At 44.1% G+C, this 11,971-nt stretch overlaps 2 protein-coding genes, 1 non-coding gene and 1 pseudogene across 6 annotated transcripts; 2 read left to right on the top strand and 2 right to left on the bottom strand.

Annotated features, from left to right (window-relative positions):
- Positions 1-1,158: 1,158 nt before the first annotated feature.
- Positions 1,159-2,855, bottom strand: LOC122624536 (annotated as a pseudogene).
- A 225-nt stretch (positions 2,856-3,080) lies between these two features.
- Trnaf-gaa lies at positions 3,081-3,153 on the top strand. Its single transcript has one exon. It is a non-coding gene; the product is annotated as a tRNA-Phe (tRNA).
- Positions 3,154-4,638: 1,485 nt separating this feature from the next.
- On the top strand, positions 4,639-6,088 carry LOC122623340 (60S ribosomal protein L17). Its single transcript, XM_043802431.1, has 2 exons — positions 4,639-4,735; positions 5,565-6,088. Exons 1-2 carry the CDS (start codon positions 4,655-4,657, stop codon positions 6,042-6,044), a joined length of 561 nt encoding a protein of 186 aa, XP_043658366.1. The 5' UTR covers positions 4,639-4,654; the 3' UTR covers positions 6,045-6,088.
- A 2,494-nt stretch (positions 6,089-8,582) lies between these two features.
- On the bottom strand, positions 8,583-10,678 carry LOC122624524. 4 transcript variants are annotated; one of them, XR_006326480.1, is made up of 6 exons: positions 10,432-10,678; positions 10,121-10,370; positions 9,567-9,873; positions 9,388-9,458; positions 8,985-9,142; positions 8,583-8,867 (listed from the first exon to the last, which is right to left on the bottom strand). XR_006326480.1 is itself a non-coding variant. In XM_043804132.1 (5 exons), the coding sequence occupies exons 2-5, from the start codon at positions 9,816-9,818 to the stop codon at positions 8,836-8,838; spliced, it is 513 nt and encodes a 170-aa protein (XP_043660067.1). In that variant the 5' UTR covers positions 9,819-9,873; positions 10,121-10,425; the 3' UTR covers positions 8,583-8,835. The 4 variants fall into 4 exon arrangements, 2 of the variants coding, with proteins under 2 accessions (XP_043660067.1, XP_043660066.1); XR_006326481.1 differs by lacking the exon at positions 9,388-9,458; XM_043804132.1 differs by lacking the exon at positions 10,432-10,678 and having other exon boundaries at positions 10,121-10,425.
- Positions 10,679-11,971: the final 1,293 nt, after the last annotated feature.

Genomic DNA, 11,971 nt, shown 5'->3' with positions numbered 1-11,971 from the left:
ATCGTCGTTTTTAAAAAGGAAAACCGCCCAAACGGCGACGGCGACGTCGACGGCGCTGCCATCGCCAGCTAAACAATGCTAACTTTCAGCTCGAGAGAAGTCCAAAAGCAAAGCGCCAAGCCAACCAAGCCAGCGAAGCCAGCAAACCCAGCCAAGCAAAAGCAGTCAAGCAGGCCGAGAGCAAAAGCAAAAGCAGCAAAGCAGCAAAGAGCGAGTGCGCTTTGTTGCCGAGATGCTTCGTCAAGAACAAATGTCGGGAACATGACCCTTCCATCCCATGCCCATACCCATGCTGATTCCGATGCCGAATTCCAATCCCAAGTGCCAAAAATAGTACTTGCAGTTCGAACAAAGGACTGATTAATCGGTGATTCCCGATCCTCAACGGCCGTGCCTCCTTTTTTGAACATTTGAACTGGCCGCCGGTGCAGGTGCTCTGCATTTGTCATCTCGTCCAATTGGACGAGGAATCATGAGGAAACTAAGCACTCAACACAACCAAAGTTCAAAGTCAACATCCAGCAGCAGCAGCAGCAGGAAATCACATAAAATGAGGCACAAAATTAGCACTTGCAACCTTTGTGATTAAGCACCCACCAATCATCATCGATACTAGACTTGCAAAGTTATCCTTTGCTCGAATAGATCCATGCTGACTGGCCACAGTCACGGCCACGCGGCTGATCATCTTGAGCTGCATGCCTGGTGATCATGATCATGCTGCCCTTGATCCCGCCTCTATGATTTGTTTACGTTCTCCTCTCGAAAAGCGGCGAAAACAACAAGCGATTCACCAGCAGCGCAGAGAAAACCAGTTGGCTGCTATGGAAAATCCACGCATAACACAACGCCGAGACTTGGACGGTGGATTCCCCCATTCTGATGACTACCTTGCCCATCGTCTCAGTTCTCCTCTCTCAGTGGTCAGTGGTCAGTGGTCGTTCCGACGATCATGCCGATGATGAGTGGTGCTTGTCTGTGCCATGTTGTGCGGACGATCTTCTTGACTGACCCCTCCGACTTGAGTTAAGTTAACCCATTCCAGGCACTGATCATACTTAAATAAACAATTGATTTAACCACTAAGTTGATATTTATTAATAAATCAAAACACATTTGAGCAATCACTTAAAGTGATTGACCACTTGACAAGTCGCATTTCAACTGCAGTGTTTGCATACATTTGGCCAATGGGTTAAGTAAGTTCTGGGATGGATGGATTCTTGGATTCGAGGAATACATTAAAATGCGCTGCAAAATCCAGTTCCCAGCCGATGTCCGACGTCCGTGACTGCAATTTCGGGGGATTTTTTCGCTGCTACTCCGCCGACTGACTTGTCAGCTCCTGCATTGGCACTATCATTACCAAGGAAACTCGTGTGCGTGCCGTAAATCGGTGCATACGATAGCCGCCTATCCGCAGCTGACTCATGGAGCACCGAGCTCCGATCTCCGTTCTTCGAGCCACAGATCTCAGCTTCCCCGCGGAACCAGTTTCCAGTGGTGGTTTTTGTATAGCCCTCGTGTTGTTCTGTGCTTTTTGGCTTTTGCAGGTGTTTCTTTGCTCTTACGGGTAATTTTTTCGATGCTTATTTGGCGCAGTCGTGGTCAACGGAACACCACGTAGTGACGTCAGTTGGTTGGGTGTTCCAAGTGGTCGAATGGCTGGGTTGGGCGGCTCTAGGAGTCTCAAGTTCGAGTGCACCGGGAATAAAGAATTGTGCATCATAGATGAGGTTTTCTCATTTAAAATATTTCCCTACTCCCCTATATATGAGTAGGTGATGATATAAATTCTTTTAAATTTCTAAATTGCACATAAAATAGTCACATTTTCTTGCTGTGCACGTGAGCAGTGGGTGGTTGCTAGGCTTTGCTTAGATTCAATTCAATTCGTTTGCATTTCGTTCTGGGAGTAGTGTTCTGTTTCTTTTGCCTATGGTCTTGCTTGAACGCCCACGAGCCGCGCATTTCAAGGCCCAATCCCTCGGTTGGTAGCTCCAGTTAAGTGCCACCGTGTGTGAGTGAGTGTGTGTGTGTGTGTGTGGTGTGGAACCGGATCCTTGGGGTAGCGACATGGACGTGGAGCTACGGACGACATGGCACGTGCAGCAGTTGCGACACTCCAGACACTCCAGTTCCTCGACTCTTGACCTCAAGAGATGGAAATCCAAGTGATCGAGCGACACCTGCAATTAGGCGTGAATCATGAATAAATTGAATGGGCACGCGGACACTAAAAATATACAACTATACGAGTGTTGAATTCGCGCCAATTACAAAACAATAAAGGTATTGTTTTTTTTCACTGATTGCTCTGCGCGTTGGTCGCCCACTTTGAGTGCGCAAAGAACTGGGATTTGCCGCAGGATTTGGAGAGTGGTCAGTGGTTGGTGATCAGTGGTTGGTGGTCAGTGGTGAGCGGTGGAGCATCGCCTTCCCGACCGGTTTGATCCGCAGTCTTATTTTTGATCGCCGGCCGATTAGCAACGGGCATTTTTATGGCCATGTCCAGAACGAACGCGCTAATAAATGACTAACAGAAAAGGGACAATGCAGTGCGGCTTATTGAGAGTATATGGCCTTTTTGGCTCGATCGGTTTTATCAGGTCGCTTAATTAAAATGCATTGCCCCCAGGTGCTAGTTATTTTCCACACTTATTATCGACAAACCGCAAAAATGCTCGAAGTTTCGCAGTCTCAAAACGACGTCACACTTTTTAGTCAAGTATTTTTTGAATCCATTAGTCCAAAACCACAAAATTCGAATAATCTGTTTAATAAACGAACTGTTTCCCACCATTTAATTTGGGCCAACAGAATACACAAATATTTATGATTTAACTAATTTTATTTGAGTTTTAAAGCTATGGGAATTTGGGGCTCAAGTGAATGCCTGCCACTATTGTTCATAAATGAAGTGAGTAATTTATGCAGAGCTCTGGGAAGTTTCCATTTCCATTTCATTAAAAGCCTGTGCCTGCTTAACTCGGATTCAGTTGAGCTCGTAGTCTATAGAATCAGGATTAGTTTTTTATTTCAATTAAAATGGCGCGATGATCGCCAGGAATTTTTCGAGTGCCGAAATAGCTCAGTTGGGAGAGCGTTAGACTGAAGATCTAAAGGTCCCCGGTTCAATCCCGGGTTTCGGCAATAATTCTCTATTTTATTTTTCAATCAAACTGCATTTTTTTCATTTTTTACAACAAACTTGCTGGCAATAACGTCTTTTAATTTGAATATTTCAAATAATCACATTTATATATTTAAACTACTTTTTTTATCAGCTTACCGTTGGTGCTTTGCAGCACTGGATAGTGTACGTCACCGCTAAGCTCAGCAGGGCCTTGAACCATCGCATCGATCCCCTATGCGTTTCGCTTTCCAACACAGTCACACTTTTAACATTTCTGTTCGATACTACCAGGGAGCCAGCATTTGGTTTGCGTCCGTAATAAACCAGGGATTACTGGCCTATTTTAGGCACACGCTGCGAACGCCAGCCGGCCACTCTAATTGGACTCGATTTCTAACACTGAAACTGCCATTTCCTTTCTTTTTCGTTCCACGTTTCCGGTGAGTGCATGTGCCCAGCGAGTTATTTTCCGTAAATTGCCACTTTAAACGTTTCCAAACTCATTTACTTGTAGCCAGGGCACTGCGGTACGTTTGCGGTCGTGTTAACGGTGTTGGCGGCGCAATTCTGGCTGGTGGAAATCAACACGTCCAATTGGCCGGCCAGAAAATGCGTTTGCACCAAAACCAATTCTTTTTTTTCTTACATATTTTTTTACTGTGGGCCTGCGGGTCGAAACCGAAAGTTGCACCATATAAACAATCAAATGCACGATATGGATCGCGAGCATATATGCCTTGATGGCATTATCTTTTTTTTTCTGTGATATATAGTGTAAAATGTTCCAGAAATGCGTGTGTTGTCATTGCGTCTGTGTGTGTGTGTGCATAGTGTTTTCAAAAGGATTTAAATTATTCAAATAAAGTGCTACCTCAATTAAATGCACAAGTTAGGCGGTTTTCAAAGGATTTCAACAAGCAGAATTCATGCGGAATTGTTGTTGTTTACAGGAGCACACACATGCGCACTCATTCACGCACACACACACAAGCAGGCAGCCGCTTAGTTTTTTCTCTCGCTCATTTTGCACGTGTTTTGATTGCCGCGTTTTTAGATAAAAACTGCTGTTCAAATTGGTTATATTCTTGAGAGACTTATACACGACCGCCAGCGTATTTAGGTTGCCCTCGAAAATGAGCAGGAAATTGGCAAAAGTCGCGCATTTTGCGTATTGCACAATGCCGGTCAACATAATAGTAGCAGCAACTAAAAGCATAGTTAATCCAAGCACTAATCGCAGGTTTAGCTCACTGCAGCTGTTTAAAATTCACTATTAATACTTCTGTCGAAAAATAAGACCCTTTAAAGTTGATACTTATGAAGCGTCTCAAGAAGCGCACTAGTACAATTTCAAATAAACATGCATGTAAATTTGAATCAAAATCCATTTAAAACTTCTCTTGCTGGCTTGCCAAAGCTGCTGCTGCTGTCGATTTATCTTGACCGGATGTGCTATTTTGTCATAAGAAATATTAGGATATCTTACTAATTGTTCATGTTCCTTGCAGATATTGAAAAATGGGCCGTTACTCACGCGAGTCAGACAACGTGGCCAAGTCGTGCAAGGCGCGCGGGCCCAATCTACGTGTGCACTTCAAGGTGAGAATCCTACCCAGAAGAGTCAAATGAACCCGGGTTATCCAGGGTATCCCGTATTCAGAACTCCGCAGCTTAAATCAGTGAATGCCAGCCGATTGTGCAGCATCTCGCTTTTGCATTGCTGCCAGAAGAAACCTCCAAATGGACGAGTTCATCAGCTGAGTGCCAAGTCCCGAATCTCTGGACGCCCTCTTCTAAAATCTCGCCCACAACCCAAGCATTCTCCAAGAATCTCCATCAAGTGTTTCGGCATGCCCAGTTACTAGGCGGTTGCTCCATCCTGGACAACTGCTGACGATAGGTGTGCCCAGAGCGAAACCAAAGCCTTGCTAAAACAGCGGCCTGCTGCTTTCAATGAGCTAGTCTCTACCTGTAGCCTGGCACAGATCTACCAATGAATCTACTAATGAAGTACATCAGGGAATCCACTAAATCAAGCTCATATCTAGCTAGTTAGCCAACCACAGAATATAAATCTAGCAGCTTAAGCTGATAACTTGTAAATTAAGCAATAGTTTGATGCCATTGGCATTTGCCAATCCTGTAATAGCTAACATGATATTTGTTATGATTTATTCGCCTCCTCCTACATGGGCACAGTTTTAAACCAGGTGGTCCTCCTCCATGGAAGATTACCGATTGAAAGCTGTGCCCAGAGCAAAACCCAGTCATTGTAAAACAGCGGCGTGTTGGCCATCAATGCTCGCGTCTCTACCTGAACTTTGGCACAAATCGATAGTACTCCCCCAGTCCGTGACTTACGATCATCCAACATCATCATAATGTATCACAAAGCACAACTAATAAAGATTACTTCATCATTTTGCAGAACACACATGAGACCGCCCAGGCCATCAAGCGCATGCCCCTGCGCCGTGCCCAGCGTTACCTGAAGGCCGTCATCGACCAGAAGGAGTGCGTGCCCTTCCGTCGCTTCAACGGTGGAGTCGGTCGTTGTGCCCAGGCCAAGCAGTGGAAGACCACGCAGGGTCGCTGGCCCAAGAAGTCCGCCGAGTTCCTGCTGCAGCTGCTGCGTAACGCCGAGGCCAACGCTGACTGCAAGGGTCTGGATGCCGACCGCCTGGTCGTCCACCACATCCAGGTGAACCGCGCCCAGTGCCTGCGTCGCCGCACGTACCGTGCCCACGGTCGCATCAATCCCTACATGTCGTCGCCGTGCCACGTCGAGGTCATCCTCACCGAGAAGGAGGAGGTCGTCTCCAAGGCCACCGATGACGAGCCCACCAAGAAGAAGCTCTCCAAGAAGAAGCTGCAGCGCCAAAAGGAGAAGATGTTGCGTTCTGAATAAAATGTGTTCTGGGCCAGCCGCCCAAGCCGGTGACAACTACTGAAGCTCCATTCTTTTTTTTTGTATCCTAAACTTAATACCGATTATTGTGCGGCGAGATGAAGTCGCGAATGTGGAGAATACAGAGCACAAGCCCCCAGATTTGACCACCTGGAAATGCTATGCGTTTTGCTTTAAACTCAACCCAATTTTTTTTTTGCTAGGCTAGGAGAGCAATAAAGTGAATTGCTATTTTCGTACATCTGACTTGATCTCAAAATGGGGCTTAGGGTTAGGTTTTAACGCTTTCTAGAAATTTAAAGTTATTGAGGGACTTTGTTAGATTGCATAGGGCGGCCAGTATTGCATGGCATAATATACAAATTATAAAATTAGTTTGACAAGTAGATTGATATCTTTATATTTACGATATGTTTTTTTCGGTGTGCATTGACATTCAGCTAATACACGAACCTTGGGTTCTTCTTCGAAGTTAGCAGGGATAACTTGCGTATTGCCTAGCACGTGCGCGAACCATTTCGATAACTTATCGATACCTTAGCCAAGATCCAGTTCCGCAACAGCGAGCTTCAGAGAGCTAGACAGTTGAGCGCGCTTTTTCATTTGAATTTGAAAATCGTTTTGCCGATTGACAGCGAACAGTCAGTTTTCAGTCTATTTCCTTCCGCAGAGCTCTTGTGGAATGTTCGGTGGCTTTTGCGCGCATTCACTTGCATCAATTGCCTTCGAGTGGCCACTTGGCATATTCATTTAAACTGATTTCATTGTAGCGCACTCGTTTACCAGCCTCCCCACATTTTCTTTGATTACAATTCAGCCGTACTTATACTTACAATGCAAATTAATTGAATTATTTCAATTTGCTGTGCTTCTGGCTTCTGGCTCTGGCTCTGGCCAGTGTATTTCGTATTATTATTTTGGTGAGCTCTCTTCCCTGTTTTTGTCTATGTTGTTGTTGTCGCCTACTGAATCACTCGCTGGAGGAATGCCACGCCCACAAGCTCTGCTTGATATCAATTCCATTGAAGAAGCAACCCACCGAGAAAAAGATGGAAAAACAGGCAAATGGAAATAAAAGCATCCAAGCAGCATTCGGACTCAACGAAGAGCACTTGAGCGGCATAATGCAATAAATGTCGGGTTTTGTTTCTGCTTTTCTTGGCGATCGTTGCGATCTTTGGGGATCTTTGGGAATCTTCTTCTTCTTGCTGAGCTTGGATTCAGATACACCTAAACCTAACGTCGTCCGCACTGAGACAAATCTAATTTACATGATCGCTCGCATTATCTCGTCCATTGTATTATAATCATCTGCGACGTCGACATCGACCTCTGCCGCCGTCCCCAGTTCATTGCTGTAGTGGTTGTTGTATATATTTTGATTTTTTTCTCTGCTTTATTTTGTACTTGTTGTATTTTTTGGTACTGTTGCTGGCGAGTTCAGTGGTTGGCGCTTCCTAAGTGGATGACACTCAAGCTCATTGAGCGCTCCATTGTGGGAATGGGCGGTGCGCGAACGGCGGGGTGAGACCGAGATCGGGGATGGATCTATGGGGTTGGTGGCGGCACCGGGGTGTCCAGGGGCTTGGGGCTGGGATCGGTGAGATTGGGATTGGGATTCGGATTGGGATTCTGCCGGCGTCGCTGTCGTGCTGCACCTAGCCAGTAGTAAACATAATACAATAACAACAATAACAGCAATAACAGCAACAACAACAATAGAGCTCCCGCACAGCGGACTAAACAATGCGAAACATCACATCTGAAATTCGTTCGTTTTCAGTTTTAAAGTTCAAGCCGCGACATTAGCACACAAAATCTGCGATTATCCGATACTGAAAAAATCTATAAAAAGCTGAAACAAAAATACATAGAAATAAAAATATAAATAAAAGTAAAAATACGTCTACGTATAATAGCAATAAAAGCAATCGAAAGCGCGTAATAAAAATTACACATGAAAATAAATCGTTTAGTGATCCTCATTCGATTCCCACTGAAAGCGATTTAAACGCAAGCGTTTCTAGAGCGTGAAGAAATCAATATAAATGAATTACAACTAAAGCGCAAACAAAAAACATATACAACCAAATTAACAAGCATTAACCAAGCAAATAAAAAGAAAATCGAACCACTAAAGCACCTGGCAAGACTCCAAATTATAAACACATTTCAGCGCGAAAGCATCAACAAATCGTACAAGTTGGAAAAACAGTGGAAAACTTTGTTTCCCATACCGAATATCAATTAAAAACGAAATAAAAATACAAAAAAAAAACCAAAAGACCAAGTAGGATCGAACGCACTAGCCGGAAAGCGGAAAACAGCCACAAAGTAAGGATTGAATTGCGTAGTGTGAAGGGTGTGGAGCCACCGATTTGGTTATCGTTATCGCAGCGTTGACCCTTCGCCATGCAGACTGTACCGGCGATCGCGCTTTGCAATTAGGGGCGGAGAACTGCTGCAATACTCGTATTTACATATAATTTGATTGATATATCATTTCATATTCAGCCTGGAAAATAACACACAAGTAAATATTGTGCGCCTGGTTTTGTTTACTCAAAATTTGCATTTAAATTGTGGGAATATTTTTTCACTTGGCCGTTGTTTCTCCTCGTATTTGCATGCTAATTCGAATTGGACCAGCACCCCCGATAAATATGGCCTGTTTGCAGGGGAAGTACTAGCTACTCGCTACTGGCCAACTCGCACGTGTCCGTCCGGTTCAGCAATGTCCGAATGGCATCCAAATCCGTATTCGAGTTCAGCAGACTGACTGCACGAGCATTTAGCTCACTTGGCCCGACATCACGCACCGATCTAGTGGATATAAGCGTATATATTATATATTTATGCCAGATAGCCATTTGGTCGAAAGAGACGTCACCCAATGTCAACGTCAGCACTGAAGAGTGTGTATTTTTACCGCAGACTCACAGAATGGTGGGTCCGAACTGCCCCATTCCAGAACGAACAGGTCTGGTCCACCTTCCCGATTCGAATTCTTCTCTATCTGATCATCATCTCTCTTTCGGCACTTTGACCTCCCATTGGCATCAGAAGGACGGACGGATTTCCGATTCGGATACATATATCTATAAATACGTGGTATTAATCATCTAGCAGTGAAGTGCTGAAGTGCTGCGTCACTGGGGCACATCATTTTCCAATGCAAGACATTCAAATATAGACCCCAAAGTCGGCACTTGTTGCTGACGGAAATAGCTCTCGGCAACAGTTTAGTTTGAAAACTCATGGTTCCAGAGATGAACCGGTATAACCGGTTGCAACGGGTATTGGGAACTTTACCCGCTTGGGCTAAAGGAAAATTTTGCAATACCTCTCTTCCTTGGGACATCTTTCGAATGGCTTGTCAATAGGAAATTCAGAATCGCAGACAGGGCACATTTTCTGTGCGTAAGAAACGAAGAAAAAATTTAAACACAAAAAAAAAGAAAAAACATAAACAAAACGAAGTATATGAGTACTAAAAACGATCGAAATAACAGACAGACTCACCCTCTGGGTGTCCGAAATAAACAAGATTAAATCAGATTTTCCATTTTCCTTCTTGGCAAAACAAATTTTCCTTGCGCTCCGTCTCGTTCTGCCCATTCTATTGCGCACTCGTTTGCACGGCAGACTTTCGCTTTTTGGGGGCCACAAGAAAATCCACGACTCACGTGTTGCGTATTGTTTATATTTTGGCCGTTGGGTAGAATTGGGTGAAACGTGTGGATCGATCGTGTGGATCTCTTGATCCGATCGCATGTGCACATCCGGATGAATGCTTAGATAAGGATGCCCCGATGATGACGATCTCGTTCTATGGGTTTCAGAGTCAGATAATTGCGCCAAAAACAAAAAACGACGGTAAAACATAACAAAAGTCGACGACACCAAAAATCAGCGATAACTATTTGAATGGAAGCAATATCGAAGCTCAATCGGCCAGATAACGATAAAACCGATAACAAGGACTCGGTTAAGGCAGCGATAACGATAACGAGACTTCACCATTGCCACGCCCACCGCTACCACGAAGAGGTAAGTTCACAATCATGGGGACTTACACAGATTGTATGCCTTAAGTCAATTAGCAATATATTGCGTATACGCCCAGTGACACAAAGAGCATTTCTGCATTTTCCCACCGATTTCCCGATTTCCCGATTTCCAGATTTTCCGATTTTCAATTGGCCATTCAATCGTTGCTGATTGCACTTGATTTGCATTTTTCGCATCGAAAACATGCACATTTGTTTGCAGTGGCGGCAATCAAACAAGTTAAGTCACCAGCGGCGCATTTCTTATGACAGATCGCTGTAACAGAAATAAACTGCAATCGCAGGCAAATTACAATTTAATCAAAATATTTGCTCACAGATAAGACAAGAGAAACGTGTCGGCATTTTTAGGCGTTCTTACTATGTGATTCTGGTGCTTCAGAAAGCAGAGAGGTCACACACATTCATCACATTAAAAGTACCAGGAAGTGCTCAAAATTTGGATGCCAAACCATGTATCTAGATGTATCTGTAAATCGATGTATTTTAAACGACGCACAAATGTTCTTGAACCTGAAACGCGACCACACTTTCTGAAAACCGAAATTTGCGAGTCGCTTTATTTTCGGCCAGGCAAACATTTCCTTCAAGGCATGCTTTAAAAATAAAGCGCATATACATAGATTGCTCTCCGCCATAATTATTTATTTATTTGTTTGTTTATTTTCTGCCTTGCCCTCGCGTTCATTCGATTTTGGGGGGCGGCAAGGCGGCTCAAACCGATTCGAATTGGTTTGGGTCAGCGCAAAGTTCTTCGATATAGCGTCAGATATAGACGGATTCCCATTTCGATTCAGATTCGGATTCAGATTCAGATTCAGATTGAGATTCGCATGCAGATACAGTCTGTGCTGGCAGTGCAGGGAATTAATTCTTTTCTGCGGGCTGCGAGTGCAACTGCTTTAATTGTGCAATTAGCTGCATAATTGCAATGCTCTGAATGATCACGTATTCAAGGAGGCACTTAAAAGGGGTGTATTTGTACTGCAATCGCATGGCTACTTAGACCAAGTATGCTATTTATTGTATTGCATTGTCCAGCTTCTCTTGTAAGCCCTTCCGTGGCCACCATTGAAAATAAAACACGTTCATAATTATACCCGTTACTCGTAGAGTAAAAGGGTATACTAGATTCGTTGAAAAGTATGTAACAGGCAGAAGGAAGCGATTCCGACCATATAAAGTATATATATTCTTGATCAGGATCAGTAGCCGAGTCGATCTGGCCATGTCCGTCTGTCCGTCCGTCTGTCCGTCCGTCTGTCCGTCCGTCTGTCCGTCTGTCCGTCTGTCCGTCCGTCTGTCCGTATGAACGTCGAGATCTCAGGAACTACGAAAGCTAGAAAGTTGAGATTAAACATACGAACTCCAGGTACATAGACGCAGCGCAAGTTTGTCGATTCATGTTGCCACGCCCACTCTAACGCCCACAAACCGCCCAAAACTGCCACGTCCACAGTTTTGAAAATTGTTTTGATATTTTTTCATTTTTGTATTAGTGTTGTAAATTTCTAACGATTTGCCAAAAAACTTTTTGCCACGCCCACTGTAACGCCCACAAACCGCCCAAAGCTGCCACGCCCACACTTTTGAAAAATGTTTTGATATTTTTTCATTTTTGTATTAGTCTTGTAATATTCTATCGATTTGCCAAAAAACTTTTTGCCACGCCCACTCTAACGCCCTCAAACCGACAAAAACTGTCAGTGTTGAAGATTCTCCTTCGCACTTCCACTAGCTGAGTAACGGGTATCAGATAGTCGGGGAACTCGACTATAGCGTTCTCTCTTGTTATTTAATAAGATTTAGTTTGTTTTTATTAGTTATGGCAACAAATGCAAAACTCCGTGTTAGCTT

This window comes from Drosophila teissieri, chromosome X (genome assembly GCF_016746235.2).
Source record: "Drosophila teissieri strain GT53w chromosome X, Prin_Dtei_1.1, whole genome shotgun sequence".
NCBI lineage: Eukaryota > Metazoa > Arthropoda > Insecta > Diptera > Drosophilidae > Drosophila > Drosophila teissieri.
Note: the sequence above shows the minus strand (reverse complement) of the source record. Positions and strands in the feature narration are given on the sequence as shown.

What these genes read in the sequence shown, in the direction of transcription:
- LOC122623340 (XM_043802431.1), top strand. Translation starts at nt 4,655, where the DNA reads ATGGGCCGTTACTCACGCGAGTCAGACAACGTGGCCAAGTCGTGCAAG. An exon ending in ATCTACGTGTGCACTTCAAG is followed by an intron (nt 4,736 to 5,564) that starts GTGAGAATCCTA and finishes ATCATTTTGCAG; the next exon opens with AACACACATGAGACCGCCCA.
- LOC122624524 (XM_043804131.1), bottom strand. Translation starts at nt 9,929, where the DNA reads ATGTTTTACCGTCGTTTTTTGTTTTTGGCGCAATTATCTGACTCTGAA. An exon ending in AGATGTCCCAAGGAAGAGAG is followed by an intron (nt 9,143 to 9,387) that starts GTATTGCAAAAT and finishes ACGTATTTATAG; the next exon opens with ATATATGTATCCGAATCGGA. An exon ending in CAGTTCGGACCCACCATTCT is followed by an intron (nt 8,868 to 8,984) that starts GTGAGTCTGCGG and finishes TATATCCACTAG; the next exon opens with ATCGGTGCGTGATGTCGGGC.